Source organism: Etheostoma spectabile, chromosome 6 (genome assembly GCF_008692095.1).
Source record: "Etheostoma spectabile isolate EspeVRDwgs_2016 chromosome 6, UIUC_Espe_1.0, whole genome shotgun sequence".
Classification (NCBI taxonomy): Eukaryota; Metazoa; Chordata; class Actinopteri; order Perciformes; family Percidae; genus Etheostoma; species Etheostoma spectabile.
The window spans coordinates 2,811,127-2,826,942 of record NC_045738.1 but is presented as its reverse complement, the minus strand read 5'-3'; the positions used below and the strand labels follow the sequence as shown (position 1 = coordinate 2,826,942).

At 40.8% G+C, this 15,816-nt stretch overlaps 1 protein-coding gene across 2 annotated transcripts in view; it reads left to right on the top strand.

The window, feature by feature from the left end:
* Window positions 1-11,823: 11,823 nt before the first annotated feature.
* The window catches only part of adcy2a (adenylate cyclase 2a), a 77,381-nt gene continuing 73,388 nt past the window's right edge, over window positions 11,824-15,816 (top strand). For both annotated transcript variants that reach the window (XM_032517725.1, XM_032517724.1), the window contains exon 1: window positions 11,824-12,497. In XM_032517725.1, the coding sequence (XP_032373616.1) occupies window positions 11,922-12,497 (576 nt within the window). In that variant the 5' untranslated portion in view covers window positions 11,824-11,921. The remainder of the gene's footprint in view (window positions 12,498-15,816) is intronic.

Genomic DNA, 15,816 nt, shown 5'->3' with positions numbered 1-15,816 from the left:
AGCCAGAAAGGCCAACGCAGTTTTCCAATCGGTCTAGTAGTATGTCGTGGTCGACCGTATCAAATGCAGCACTGAGATCAAGTAATACCAAGATTGAAATTTTGCCATTATCTGTGTTGATGTCATTAAAGACTTTGACAGAGCCTTTTCAGTGCTGTGGTGTGGTCGAAACCACTGAAAGTATCAAAACTGTGCTTAGTGAAGAATGGTGAGTTGTTGAAAGACTACTTTTCAATGATTTTACTTAAAAACGAAGTTGATATCGGCCTATAGTTGCTCATAGTATTTTCAGTTGTTTCTTTTTTAAGAGTGGCTTGATTATTGCAGTTTTCAGGGCCTTGGAAAGATTCCTGAAAGAAGAGATGTGTTCACAATCTGTAGAAGATCAGAAGTTACTTACCAGCCCGAACACTTACCCAAACACCCTGTTTAAAACGTCACGCCCGCCCATGTTGCCCTGCGCTAGGCACGCTTATGTGACTGTTCTCCCGAGGTCCTGTAGCTGTAATAATGAATATAGCTAATATTTGTAATTCACCATGTGTTCTATTAATACAGCCATTAGGGGTGGGGGTGGAGGGGGAATCAATACAGAATAGTATTGCGATATTTTCACTGGCAATACTGTATCGATACACAGGTGCCAAGTATCGGGATTAAAATTAAATGCAAAAACAAGGTTTTCTTCCCAGATTGAAAATATACAGCTGCAGTACATGTTTACATGGAAATTATCGGAAATACTGTAGATAGCCTAGGATATATATTAAAAAAAAATCTCTGAGAAAGCTCCTTCAGTGACGGCTGACTCATTATGAATGGGTCCAGCACGGGTCAAATTGCGGGTCAGCAGAGTTACACACGTCGTGTGTATGAAATGTCTGTATTGTCACTGAGCTGCATTTTTATGAACTATGATATTCTGGACATGGGTCACATCTCTCGCCCAGGTTCAGCAGGCTCCGTCTCACACGCTATATGCTAGACGACCTGAAAATAGTTGCATTCAATAACTCAATAACCGCCGCAATAGTAGAGTTACCAGTGGAAACACTGGTACAAATACAGGATTGCCTCAATATACAGCTGTGTTAATAACAAAACTGTCAGAAGTGTGGACTGGCGCTGTCGCCGCTGTGTGTCTCTCTCTCTCTCTCTATATATATATATATGTTGCTGGGAGCCTTGTGAGTGAATGGGGTGGGGCTTAGTCTATTCTCTGGGGCTTAGTCTATCCTCTGTGACTGTCTCATGTAGAAAGTAAGCTGCACGGTGGAGGGAACAACTCTGACTGGCACATGATAAGGCAGTGGTAGATTGGCTTTGCAAAAAAACACAACACGAGAATTCTATGAACAGAATGACATGAAATGTTGCTTGATCACGCAAATTTGATTGTGGAAGCCAAAATCGTAATTAAAATTTGATTAATTGTGCAGCCCTACTCTGCATGCTCCAAAACAAAAGGAGTGGCCATTATTGTCAAAACGGAATCTCCCGCAAAGTTTTGTCCTCTTGGTCAGATAATACAGGCAGAACTGTGAATTCTACAATGGAGTATAGTTTTAGGAAAATAGCACTTGTGTCAGCTAATGCACCTAATGTTTTTGATAGCAGTTTCTATTGTACGCTCACCAATCAAATACTGGAGTTAACAGACTGTTCTTTTATTTATGGTGCGGACTTCAGTGCTGTGTGGGACCCAAATATTGATCAGTTGAACACAAAGATCACAGGAGTTCAAGCTCAAGCCACAAATGCTGTTAAATCATGGGCCAGCAGCTTGGGTCTTAGAGATATTTGGCGGGCAGTTAATCCCACCTGTAAGGATTGTTCCTTTTTCTCAGGTAGACATCAATCTCAAAAAAGGCAGACTCAAACATTGTATGCTTCCAGAGGTGATTATTTAATTTACAGTGGCCTGCAGTACACGGGTAATTAAGCAATCAAACAAACAAAAAGACTTAAGGAAAAAAACTCATTAAACTAGTAACAACGCTAACAAAAGGCACATGTTCCTAGCAGCACAGCCTCATCTCTTTTCCCCACTGGGAGCACACATCCCACTGTTCATATAGGGTGGTCAATTCACAAACTTAGTTACCAGTTCACTCCTCTCCCACTGACTAGAAAACAGGTTAGAGTTATTCACACATTTCTGTATAATAACAAATAACAACCAAAATAAACATTCCTATAAAGTAAGAAAATCCTCTACTTGGTTTGGCCCGGTGATGTCATCCATGACCACACTATTACTATAAAAAAGGAAATGCTTAGGCTGGCCCCTCCCCAAACAATTGTCTTGCTAGTATGAACACAGGAAAACCATTTAACCATGTTTAAACTTGCAACCTAATAAAATGGAACTGAAACTAACGTATGACTGTGTCTACTGTATGGGACAAGTGGTGAGCAAACCCACTTTGTCATAATCCTCTCAATGTTTTCATTCTATTGATAAAGCGGCGTTGCTCCCAATGACACTATCAACCATAAGGGAGGTTTTTGCTCTGTCACAAAATAAATTTTACTGACCGTGAAGCTTTAGAACGATTATTAGTCAAGAAAGAAACAACATTCTGAAACGGAAGTCTGAATTTCTAATTCACAGAAGAAGACAGCACTATTACTTTCAGGGTGCTAGATCTAACCTCCTTCTTGCTATGAGATTAAAGTCCAGTGATTATTTTGCAGATATTCCCGCTATTACATCTACAGATGGTAATATAAGAACTGACCCTATCAAAATAAATAAATCCTTTCAAGCATTTTATTCCAGTCTGTATGAATCTGAGATTACTTTGGACAAATCCCACTGTGACAGCTGGTGGAATCAGCTTGACTTGCCTCAGATATCAGCAAAGGAATCAACTGGCTTGGACAGATTGATTGCTATTGAGGGTGGCAGTACAGAGTGTGTAAAAAGGAAAATCACCCCGCTTTGATGGGATTCTCCCTGAATTCTATGCAACGTTTTATGAACAGTTGGACCTTTTCCTTCTTAACGTGATAAACTTCTCTCTTGAAAAGGGTAAACTTTCTAGGGATGTTAACAAAGCCTTAATTTTTTTACTCGTGAAAAAGGATAAAGATCCTACAGAGTGTTCTAGCTATCGGCCTCTGAGCATACTTAACGCTGACATAAGAATCTTTACAAAACTCTAAAGAGAAGGAAAAAGGGTGTGGGCCTCTCAGTTACCAATGTTGAACATTCTTTCTGGTCCTTTTGTTTTGTTTGATTGCTAACTTGTAGCTAGCAGTGAATGAACTTTGTTAAGTAGGTTCATTTTTACTCCATTGACATTACAGAAGTCTCTTGTTAGCATCTTGTATGCTACTTGTCGCAAAGTGATGCATGCGCGACTCAAATCTGCACTCGACTCACACTGGGGAGTGACATTGTCTAAAAGACGTTTTTGGTGAGATTGGCTTGTTACCCTCTTACCCTTACAAAATGGATTCAGTTTACCACAGTCCTCTTTTTTTTCTTTTACCTTCAGTTAAGGTCAGCACTCAAGGCATACGGTGTTCCCTGGCAGAGGGCTCTGCCCATCACTTCCTATTCGGAAGTTATTTACTGTGCAGTCTAAAAACTGTGGTATGGCATCAAGGCTTTATCAGTTCTTAGTGATATCTGGTCGCTCTGCCCTTCCTATTGAGAGGATCTAGGCACGTGATTGCCCAGGACCGAGTGTTGATCTTGAATGGCATTATGTACGGTCTAGCATTTCAGAAGTATCTCGCAGTCTACACCATCAGCAGATTTACTACAAATTTATTCACAGGACATATCTCACCCCCCTGAAAATGTCCCACATGAAAATAATCAACAGCCCTTTGTGCAGTTTTTGGCTAATTAAAGCTTAAAGTACTTCACATATTCTGGGAGTGCTCACCTGTTGGTCAGTTCTGGAAGAATATTGCATCCAAAATTTCTTCCTTGATTAATGTTAATCTACCGTTTACTGTAAATGTTTTGATTCTGAATGACCTGTCAGCCTTCCAGCTCTCTAAAGCTCAAAAACGGGCTGTGTTTGCTGGACTTACAGCTGCTAAGAGAATGATTGCAACCCGTTGCAAGCCACCTAGACATGTCTATCCGTACATGGATCCTTTCCTTCTTGGATGTCGTGTACATGGAGTTATCAACATCGCACATCCATGGAGCGCAGGAAAAGACCACACTTACCGCAATATTGCTGCCTCTTTAAGGTCCGGGATGTAGCCTTGTGCTACATGCCTTACCACAACCTGTGCGTGCAATTGGTCCCTTGTCTTGTGTCTGTCTTTGTGTGTCTCTTTCTGCATGTGTTGTTTTGTTTCCCTCCCTCCCAGCGTTCCTTTGTTTTCAGGCTCTGGGACGTGTTCCATGTCTTAGTGTATTGTTTGTAATTGCTTGTCTTTTAAATTCTGAAAAAAAAGAATTGTCACAAAAAATACATATGTGAATTATGTCACATTGCGCGTTGAGTGGAATCTGTCTACCCAATGTTATAAATCTAAAAAAATGTGTGCGAATAAAATAAGACGTGAAGGCAGAGAAGAAAGGAGGTGAAAGAAATTGTACAATGACATGCAGGGATTGATGAAGATGAGGAAAGAGTGAAAACAATGTGTTGCAGGAAAGGTTAGGTAATAAGGCTGCACAATATTGGAAAAAACTGACATTGTGATATCATTTTTTCTAATAATAATTTGTACTGTTTATTGATCCCCAGTGGGGAAATTACAATTTACAAGATGTTTTGTTAGTAATCACTACACACAGGCCTGAAATACACACACATGCTCAGATCCTATTCATGCACAAATGGAGAGACGAGAGTGAGTGGGCTGCCAGCTGGACCAGCACCCTGAGCGGTTTGGGGGGGTACGGTGCCTTGCTCAAGGGCACCTGGCAGTGTCCAAGAGTTGAAGTGACATCTCTCCAGCTACTACTCCACATTCCGTACTTGGTCCATATGTGGACTTGAACCAGAGACCCTCTGGTTCCCAACCCAACTCCCTACAAACTGGGCTACTGCCCCTGCAATATATACATGTATATTGCAATATGAAAGACTAATTTTGATTAGGTAACATAAATAGCTCTATTTGGAAATAAATTCTCAACTACTGTGGGGATTTTGTAGGAGTGCAACTACATAGAAAATAATAAAGGAACTTTTCTTATGTGAACCATTCTTTGAACTTGAATGCTTTACAAACACAAAAGCAAGTAAGTGCTGTGACTACTCTCCTGAAGTGATTTTGGCAAGGGTCATTAGCTAAATGACTGACTCACATATACACCATTGCATTCACATACTACCATTAATCCAGGCTAAAGTCAATCCTATTAATAATGTATGCATGTTGCTTTAAATTTCAGGTTGTGGTCGACTAGCGGGGCCGGCTTTTGTTGTTTGATTCATTGATTGTTGGTTTGCCTTTTATGCAGAGCCTGCATGTCACACACTAGCAACAAACTGTGTCCAAGAACACTTAAATCAGTGTAAATGACGTTATATCAGACACAGACTTCTGTTGTAGTTCTATTAATGTTGTATTTCCAGCTTCAAGGTTCCAGACCATAGCGTTAATTGGTTAACTATTTTAACTTAAGACTGGCTTGTAGCAGATTTCTGGCAACTTTGTGGTTAAAAAATGAGCGGGAGACATTGTGATAACATATTAATCAAGTGATTTATTTTGTCTTTGCAGTGACCATAAAACACTGAATACTGTATGTTCACTACCCATGGAAAAGCATGTGTTCATCTCTGTGTATTGCGGCAGTGGCTGCTTACGGTACTTTTTTACGCCAAGGGTAGCCTCATTTCCCATGACAAACCCTGTTGGACTAATACACAAGTTGCCCACATGGTCACCAGTTTTAAAGGGTTGGCTGGTAACGAGCATGTAAGAGGAGAACGGTGAAAGTTTACTTTGTATCAAGCAGCAAAATAATTGGGCCCTCGATCACGCATGCGCACATTGTGATGTAGATGATGAAAAAAAATATCGTGCAGCTGCCCTTTTTAACTGCTGCCCACCAGTGCTTGTAATAAAACCAGCACCACCACTAGCATAATCTCCAACATCAACTGCACTTGTAAGGAATCAATCTAATGTTTTCAAAGCTATTGGCTGTGTATTGTTATAAGATTTGCCATCAGTTCTTGGTAATTGGTAATAAAATCTACAAATTAGATGCTCATTCTAATGAAATCAGATGAAGCTTTAATGACTGTCGTAGGGAAATTGGGTCCTTGTAAGAGCAGAGAATAGGATACAGATAAGACTAGAGCAATGCAGCGTATGAAAGATAGCCTGTAACATGTCAGTTCCTAATGGAAATATAAGTTTTTACACTTAAAATTAAAGTGCAGTATTTTAAATACAATGAAAGGAATATGAATGGATTTTTTTATCAAAAGAAAAAGTGCCATTGTTTTACAACAAAAATAAAACGCCTTAAGTGTAACAAAACCCAAACACACACTGTACACTGTTTTGTTAACAGCACTGTTCTGTTCCTCTGCAAGTAAAGTACAGTTTAGAATCAGGAAGGCTGAATGACACCTGCACGCTGGACCCCGTTTTTACCAGCTGCGGTTTTACTACGCCACTAAAATTAACCAAACAATACATACGTGTCCCGAACTGTGACTAGCGGACCGACCGGTTCAGTTTTTTTTTACCTGGGCCGTTCCCAAGAGTTTCTCTCTTTGTGTGTTGCTGGGCACCTGTTTTTATTTGCAGTGGGACAATATTTTTTCCAATGGGTGAACAGCTTCCTGGGCAAGCCTGTCTGTTGGTACAACTGAAATTCTCTTGGATAAGTGGCACATAAAAAATCCTTATGCAATGTGTGCAGATTGGCATCGTTAATGGTTCACTTAACATGTATGTGTTTTGATTAGGGGGTGTGACACTCGAGGCAAGATTTTAACACTATTTTAAAGAAAACTTAAATCATGAAATATGACTGGAAAGATAATCTTTTATTCAATCAAAAGTCAAAAAATAAAAACTGAGCACTGAAAGGTTTTGCCACAAAACTAGGATGGCTTTTCTCTTGTATTGTAACTAACCTAACAACTGCGGTGTCCGTCTCTCCTCTCAAACTCGTCCCTACAGCAATTTAAAAAAAACTTAATTTCTTACACATTCACTTTTATTTTAGTATGTGTGTATGGAGATAGATATACAGTTTCCTTGGCTTGTCCTACAACCTTAGCCTGTCAGTCAGTCACCAGGGCATATGAATGCTTTTGTCTTGTGCCTGTCAGTCAATAGGGAAATAGAGAAAACACCTGTCTGTCTCGGAAGTAAACATTAATTACACAGCGATCTGGCTATTATAATATCCATCCATCCATCTTCAGCCGCTTATCCGGTTTTGCGTCGCGGGGGCAGCAGCTCCAGCAGGGGACCCCAAACTTCCCTTTACCCACGTTAACCAACTCCGACTGGGGGATCCCGAGGCGTTCCCAGGCCAGGTTGGAGATTTAATCCCTCCACCTAGCCCTGGGTGTTCCCCGAGGCTTCCTGCCGGCTGGACGTGCCTGGAACACCTCCCTAGGAGGAGCCCAGGAGCCATCCTCACGAGATGCCCGAACCACCTTTTGACTAGAAGGAGCAGCGGCTCTACTCAGCGCTCCACACAGATGACTGTACTTCTCACCCTATCTCTAATAGAGATGTCAGCCACCCTCCTGTGGAAACCCATTTAGGCCGCTTGTACCCTGGATCTCGTCACGGTCATGACCCAGCCTTTATGACCATAAGTGAGGGTAGGAACGAAAACTGACCGGTAGATTTCCTACCTGAAGAAAGCACTCCATCGGTTTCCTGCTGAGATCCATGGCCTCAGATTTAGAGGCGCTGATCCTCATCCCAACCGGATCACACTCGGCTGCAAACTGATCCAGTGAGTGCTGAAGGTCACAGGCCGATGATGCCATCAGGACCACATCATCTGCAAAAAGCAGCGATGAGATCCCCAGCCCACCAAACTGCAACCCCTACCCACCCTGACTACGCCTCAATATCCTGTCCATAAATACTACAAACAGGATTGGTCACAAAGCGCAGCCCTGGCGGAGGCCGACCCTCACCTGGAACAAATCCGACTTACTGCCGAGAACCCGGACACAGCTCTCGCTTTGGTCATACAGAGATTGGATGGCCCTGAGAAGGAACCCCCTCACCCCATACACACACATTGTCTCCCGAGTGGACCCAGTCATACGCCTTCTCCAGATCGACAAAACACATATATACCGGTTGGGCATACTCCCCAGGTTCCCTCCAGGATCCTTGCTAGAGATCTGGTCTGTTGTTCCACGATCAGGACAGTATCTGCATTGTTCCTTTGTAGAACCATTATTTGTCTGGCCCCTATTATATTATATTATATTATATTATATTATATTATATTATATTGCAGTGACCCCTCTCTCTGTGAAAAATGCAGAAGAGAAAGAAGCTGGCGCTTTCTCTCAGGTACCGAAATTTGGCCGAAATCTTGTTTCACTTCTAGTTATTTTAGTACTGCAGAACCTCACGCGTCACTCGTCAACTCTTCTTTTGATCCAAAATAATTTCAAGATAGTGCCCAATTATTATTATTTTTTAATGTTTTGTAAGTAGTTACCCGTTGCTCTGGACGGAGACCAGTGAAGGCCATTACAAGCATTTTTCCGGTGAGTGCAGCATCCAACTGTGCTTGAAGATGTAGATGTGAAGTGAGCAACCTGTCTGAAAGTTGCAAGCCTTCTGGTTGCTGTGCCAAGAGCAATCTCAATCATTTCCAATCTTGCAGAGATGGAGAGCGTAGGTATATGTAAGGAGATAACGTAGACACAGGCTAATTATTGCTAACTAAAATGCTAGTTTAGTAAAAAAAACAACTAGCAAATAAAACTTAAAGATCAATTGAACTGAAAGAATAAATGTTGGTAACTTGTTGGTTATGATAATTAAAAATAAATTACACAAAAAATTTGAATTAAACAAATCAATATAGCATTTTTTAAGCAACACAAAAATTGCGTTTGTTAGTATTAAAACGCTGACAATATCGATGACGTCACTGGCTTGGTAGGACCTGTGAAGGTATCTTGGCAACGGCTGCAGCATATTATATACACACAAAAGTTAGTAATTTTAATGGCACGGGTTAGAGCCTGTGAGGGACAGGCCTGTAGCATTTGACTACCACCACATGGAGGACAATGAGTTTCAGGCTCCACCTTCAGTTCAGGATCGTTTGGGGTGGAGTGGGGAGGAGTGACGTGTGTGTGTGTGTGTGTGTGTGGGGGGGGGGCGGGGCATGCGCAGCCAATTTTTACATTTTAAGAAATAGACTGCTTATATATCGTGTGCATTTAAAGAAAATAAAAAAACAGGGTTATGGTCCTGTTTGTTTAAGAAAATAAAGGCAGATAAATGAAATTGGACGAATTAATCCAATGGGATTGCTTTTTAGCCACACAAAGGAGAGTTGGATGCACAGAGGATTCAAGAGTTTTACCGTTTACTTTAGGCTAGTGCAGAGATGGCAGATTTTTACTATGGAACTAGCAGCTTTTTTCTGCATCAACAATGTGCTCTGAGACGGCAAACATCAGCTAGCTTCAGGGTTTGTAGAGAGGGACATTGGATTCTGTGGTTTAGTTAGTGGCTAGTAAACGCATTATTATCAATCTGTGATGGGAGTCTTTGTTTATTTATACAGTCTATGGTCGGAGTGCTAGCTTGTGAAGTTTGTCATAAGATTGCTTCCAACGTATTTAGTTGCTGGCCCTTTCCCTAGGTTGGATTGTTTGGTATCTAGCTTGGTGTTGTCTCAATTTCAAGTAATGCCTAGTGTGCCAGTCTCAGTTTTGTTTAACGCTATAAAGCCTATATGTTGGGCTTTATTTTTGTAAGTGAATATGTTTTTGTGTATGTGACAACAATGTTACATCCAGCCCTTTGCCTAGTAGATTTGATAGTATGCTGGATAACAGGTAACCATAGTCCAAATAGAGGACTAGGAAATAGAGCAAATCAGGCTATAAGTGACTAAATGTTTGTCCAATCAACACAAAACGTCCAGGAAATAACTACATAATGAAGTCACACACACACTGCAAGTCTCATTGAAGTTGACAACTAGTGGGTGCTTTAAATGCACAATATCTGGACGTAGAATGATGCAAATCAAGGTTTGAGCTTGGAATCGCAACTTGCGGCTTTATTATTGGCAATTGTTTTTGTGTTGTGTTTTGAGCTGCTTTTCTCAAATTGCCGTGAGCTGGACTGAGCTACATATCACACCAAATTGAAAATAAAAAAGTCGCTATTGAGAAAAACGTTTGAACCCACAAATTGCCGCTTGCGGCTATATTTTTAGTATAGCTAATAGTTAGTATAACTAACTTAAGTTAGTTTTTCTTTTTCTCCCCCTTGGACTTTTAAACTTGAGATCTCAACTTTCATGGAGGGAAAAAAAGAAGAAAAAAGCAAAACAAAAAAACATGTAGCCTACTGGGGACAACCACTAAACTTCAGATCTCGACTTTCAAACTTGAGATCTTAAATTTTCAAACTCAAGATCTTGAGTTTAGTGTTTGTCCCCAGTACAGGTTTTTTCCCCTACATGTTACCTCTGGGGCTCCGTAGTAAATAATTTGACTTTCAACATATTCAATAGGAAAGGTGCAGCCAGGTGGTGTTAGGGTATGTTGCAGTAGAAAACTGCATTGACATGCTCAGCCTCTCAACAGCTTGTAATTGACTGTCCACAGAACAAGCCTTTAAATAATAAAATAAAAATACAATGTAAAAATTACAATGTTTTCACTTTGTTGTTATTACACCCATTACACACAGGCCTGAATTACACACACATGCTCAGTACCCATACATATTAAACATACTAAATGGAGAGACATCAGAGTGAGGGGGCTGCCCATGGAAAGGCGCCCCAAGCAGGGGGTTCGGTGCCTTGCTCAAGAGCACCTTGGCAGTGCCCAGGAGGTGAACGGGTACCTCTCCAGCTACCAGTCCACCACCATACTTTGGTCCGTATGGTGGACCGGCGACCCTCTGGTTTCCAACCCAACTCCCTACTGACAGAGCTACTCAAATTAGTTAATTCATGTTGTGAGGGGAATAGAGGAATCTGGAAGTCATTATTTATTCATCTTTATAAAAGGCAACACTTTGGCCAGCACCACTTTCATCATGTTTTGGCTGGCCCCTGTGTGTGTAGAGTCTGCGTTTGTGTCATTGCATGTGTGTGCATAAAGTATTTGAGCGTATGTCGTGTGTGCATGCAGGTTTATCCACTGTTATTTCTTATTTTTAGCCCTGCTCGATGAGCTCCTTATTTAATGACAAATAAAGCTAAGAGTCTTCTGTTGGAAACCACTTTTGTTAAGCCAGCAAAATCAAGTAGTTAGTTTGATTGGACTTAGTTTACCTTTTTCTTAAGTTGATTTTCTTTTTTTCTTTTTTTTTATAAAGGGAACTCGACTGGTCAATGATTCTGACTTTATGGAGAGAAAGCAGGAGGGGGGAAATGGATGACTGTCATGGTGTGGGTTATCTCAGTTCTGATAATCAGAGCAAAAACATCACCTCCATTATTCAGCATTGAAATATTACTCTGGGATTGAGCTGAATTGGTATTGTTACCCAGTTTCTTTGTAAAAAATCATGACATTGCAGTAATACTACATAATGCATACTGCATAAATGTCAGTGGCGTAATCTGTCCTATTTTTCTTTCTCCCTCTCTCTCTCATTTACTTCACCCTGCTGCTGCACCTTCTTTTTGTTAGTCCCCTCCCCCTTAGCCCTCTCTCCCTCCCCTTTCCCTTCACTTCCCTCCCACTTTTCTCTCTCACTCTAAAGAACTCACACTCTGTGCTCCCCTTCATTTCATGCTCCAACATGTTGGCAGGAGGAGAAAAAGGAGGATGCTGCGCTCTACGCTCGGTGCGTTCTTGCCACCTCTCCGGCCAGCGCACACTGCCTCTGACTCAGCCTCAGCTTTTAGTTGTCTCCGCCTGAGGGACTTAAGACAGGAGGTGGAGGAAGAACCAAAGGATACGCTGGAGATCAGGAGGTCTCACACCAGAGTCCCCAACAGAAACAACAGCAGGAGAGCAGAACAGAGCAACTGCTCCTCATCGGTGGTGGAAACTAATAATACCTCAGCAGTGACCACCTCTTCTGTCTCTTCTAGTTTCCCTCCCTCCTCTTCCTCCTTCTCGGCTCCAAGATCCATGTGGCAAGAGGCAATAAGGAGGAAGCCGTATCTCCTGGACCGGTCAGGGGAGTCTGGTGAAGGGGATAAAGGAGGAGGAAGAGGTCAGGAGAGGAGGAACAGGTCCCCGGATTGGCTGTATGAGTCCTACTACTGTATGAGCCAGCAGCATCCTTTGATTGTGTTTCTGCTGCTCATAGTGATGGGAGCCTGCCTGGCTCTGCTGACTGTGTTCTTTGCTTCAGGACTGGTAAGCTTTTCTTTTAAAACATGTAGAAACATACACACCGAAGCATTATGCAACTTAAAAAAGTACAAATAAACAAATAACTGAGACCATACAAATCGTTGGATGGCATTATGTGCAGGAAATTCCAATCTGTAGTAATCTCTGTAAACATTCTGTACAGGCACATCTAGGCACATGTGTGTACACATGTAAACTCTCGTATTTTCTTTAGTCATGCATAGAAATGGGGTCACGCAAAGTAACTTGCCAATCGTGTACACACACACACACACACACACACACACAATGTCAACCTGTCAAACATATACATGAGAATACATGAGCTCCTCTCTCATAGACTCATACATACATACGTACAGACGTGCACAGACATAAAAGCGTGTTTGTGCAACATCTATATGCATGCACACTCTCACAGCATGTGATACTCGTTGCAGCACTTTTTTGAGGAGAAGGGTGAGCTTAAGGTGAAGGGGCAATAAGGGGCTTGGTTATTGTCTGAGCTCATGGTTGACCGAACTACAGAAAGGATATCTGTTTCCCTCTTGTCACTATTTTGACCGGGTTTTCTTTGCTCTATGAACTATTCAATGCCATGAAATCTAGGCACTCTGTAAAATAAAATCATTCCGAACTTAAATGATATGCATCAGAAAAAATAATTTTTAGAACATACCAATACAACACAATATAATGATTGATTTGAGAAGTTATACCAACATAACCTTATTATAGCTTAAAACATTTTTGCATTAGGAGAGTGCCTCTCGTATTCCCTGCCTCTGCTGAGTCTGCTTTTAAGAAGGGATTAGTCCAAAAAGCACTAAAAGAGACAGAGAGAGCACTGACACACACACACACAAACATGGCATCCAGAAAATCACTAGAACTAAAACCGAATGTAAACAGAATTAAAAGTTTTATATGGTGAAGTTGTTTTCATGCACTGTAACATACAACCAACACATGGTAAGGTTAGTAACATCAGTGGTTGGAAAGCCAGCCGATGCATTTACTACATTCAATCTTTTCTGATAGCTAATTGCGTTTTAATAACCTCCTACACACTGCTTTAATTGTCATAATAGTGATTTCATTATGTAGATTGCTATATCTATGTGGTAATTCATCTTTCATCAGTATTTTGATTCATTATCTTAGCCATTGGCGCAAAAAGAGGGTATGCGCTATATGTGGCCATAGGGGCGCACCATGGGGGCGCGATGGTTTAAGGAAAAAACAAAAAAACACACACACACACACACACACACATATATATATATATATATATATATATATATATCGTCCTGAGCTGGAATACCTCACAGGTGCCAGAAGTTGATCGACTCCATGCAACACAGTTGTGAAACAGTTCTCAAAAAGAATGGTTATGCAACTACATGTTAGTGCAGTGATTCAAAGTAAAGCAAACCCTTGAGACATGTTTTCAGTTCATAAAGTAAATGTTTGAGTTTTTAAATAAAAATGCAAGTACTACTATTTTTGCGTGCGTGTGTGGGGTACGCCTATGTTTTTTTTGGGGGGGGGGGGGCTAAATTGTTTGCTGCATATCCCCCTGACACTGGGTAGCTGCGCCCCTGACCTTAGCCACAACTGGTGTTTGTGCCAGTCAATTACCTAATTTATACTTTTACTTATTTGATCTGGCTGGCAGTATTTGTGTCAAATCTGTAGTAACATGTGAGAGTGAAGTTAACCAGCAGCTAAAGCATTTAGTGTATGTAGCGTTTAAAAAAACATAGGCGCTCCAAAACTGTAAAGTTCTTTTGATTACCTAGTTTTAGGGAAATTTGTACCCATCAGTCAGACACCAAGAATATAATGCTGCAATATTTTTGTGGACTAAAAACATAAGACATCTTAAAATGCGTAAATGCCTGCTCAGTCTCTTTCCTACATCTGCTTGTCTTTTTGCTCTATTTCTTTGCTGGACAGGCATGGCGTTTGCTGCTTCCTTATTTTTTCCCCTCCATCATCCCCTATTTCTCTACATTTTCGTGTGTGTGTCATCTCTCACCTCCTCATATTTCTGTCTCTCTATTATTTGTATCCTTTCATCCCTCCCTGCTGGCTGACCTAAATCCTATGCTGTTTTGGAGCTCTGCTCTGGGCGAGACAAACTCTCTGCGCCTCTCTGCAGCCACACATATCCTCTTCTGTCCCAGTGCATTGACTGTAAGCATGAGAAAGAGACTGAGGGAAGGTGGGGGTAGGGGGGTAAAGAAAGACAACAGAGATGGAGAGGAGGACAAATGCAAAGAGCACTGTGAGAAAGACGGCAAAAAACATTTTGATGGTTAGACTGCTTCTGAAAACAACGATGGAATGAATAAGAATTTGTTTTAGTGATCAGTGACTGCAATGAATAAAAACATATTGTTCCATTTAATATGACAGCGTGCATGACATAGTTTAAAGGAGGTTTTGAAAACAATCCATTTGTATTATACAGTGTAATTTCGTAGTTGATCTTTAAAAAATGTAAATTATGAATGAATGTGAGAATGAACAAAGCTATCAAGTTATGGATAGGAATACAGCGTGGCTCTTTAGTGAACAAGATTCAGCAAATTCCTAACTGAACTTAGAGTCATCATTCACCCAATATCAGTATGGCACAAAGCTATTTGTTGTTGAAGTTTGCTAATGTACACAGCCAAATGTGCCAGTAGGGATGTGACACATATGTCAACATATGCTGACCCTCTTCTAGCCCCTGTCACATTACTGGAAAAGCAATGATTGAATAATACCTGGCAAAGGCAGGCAGCACAAACGAGTCATTTCACCGTGCTATTCTCCCACATCCACTTTAAAGAAACTCCTGAAATTTGTATTAGAACTTTCAGATCTAAGTGGCAGCAGCAAATCAATTATATATCTGGCTTTCACTTTGGTACTAGTTAAGACTGGGGGCTTTTTAGTGTTTTTCCCAACTGCATAGGATGTTCTCTCAATGTAAACGTTTTTCCACTTTTATAATTATGTATTGAAAAGAGGATGATATTCCCTGGCTGTATATTTAGCTATATTGAAATATTTTTTTAACCTAATGTGTTTGACCATACCATAGTAAAGTAAAGTCTATACTTGATAATTTTACACAATGTGTTACTCAGTCATTTGTTATGATCAGATTTTATGAGAGTGGGATTCTTCATATATATTACATGTCTTTATATTTCGGGCTCTATTAAAAAAAGATACAGACTATTATATCTGGGTAAAACCATTCTGAAGTACCATTCTAAAGGGTAAAGATGGAAATATTTTACAAATAACAATACACTATATATGG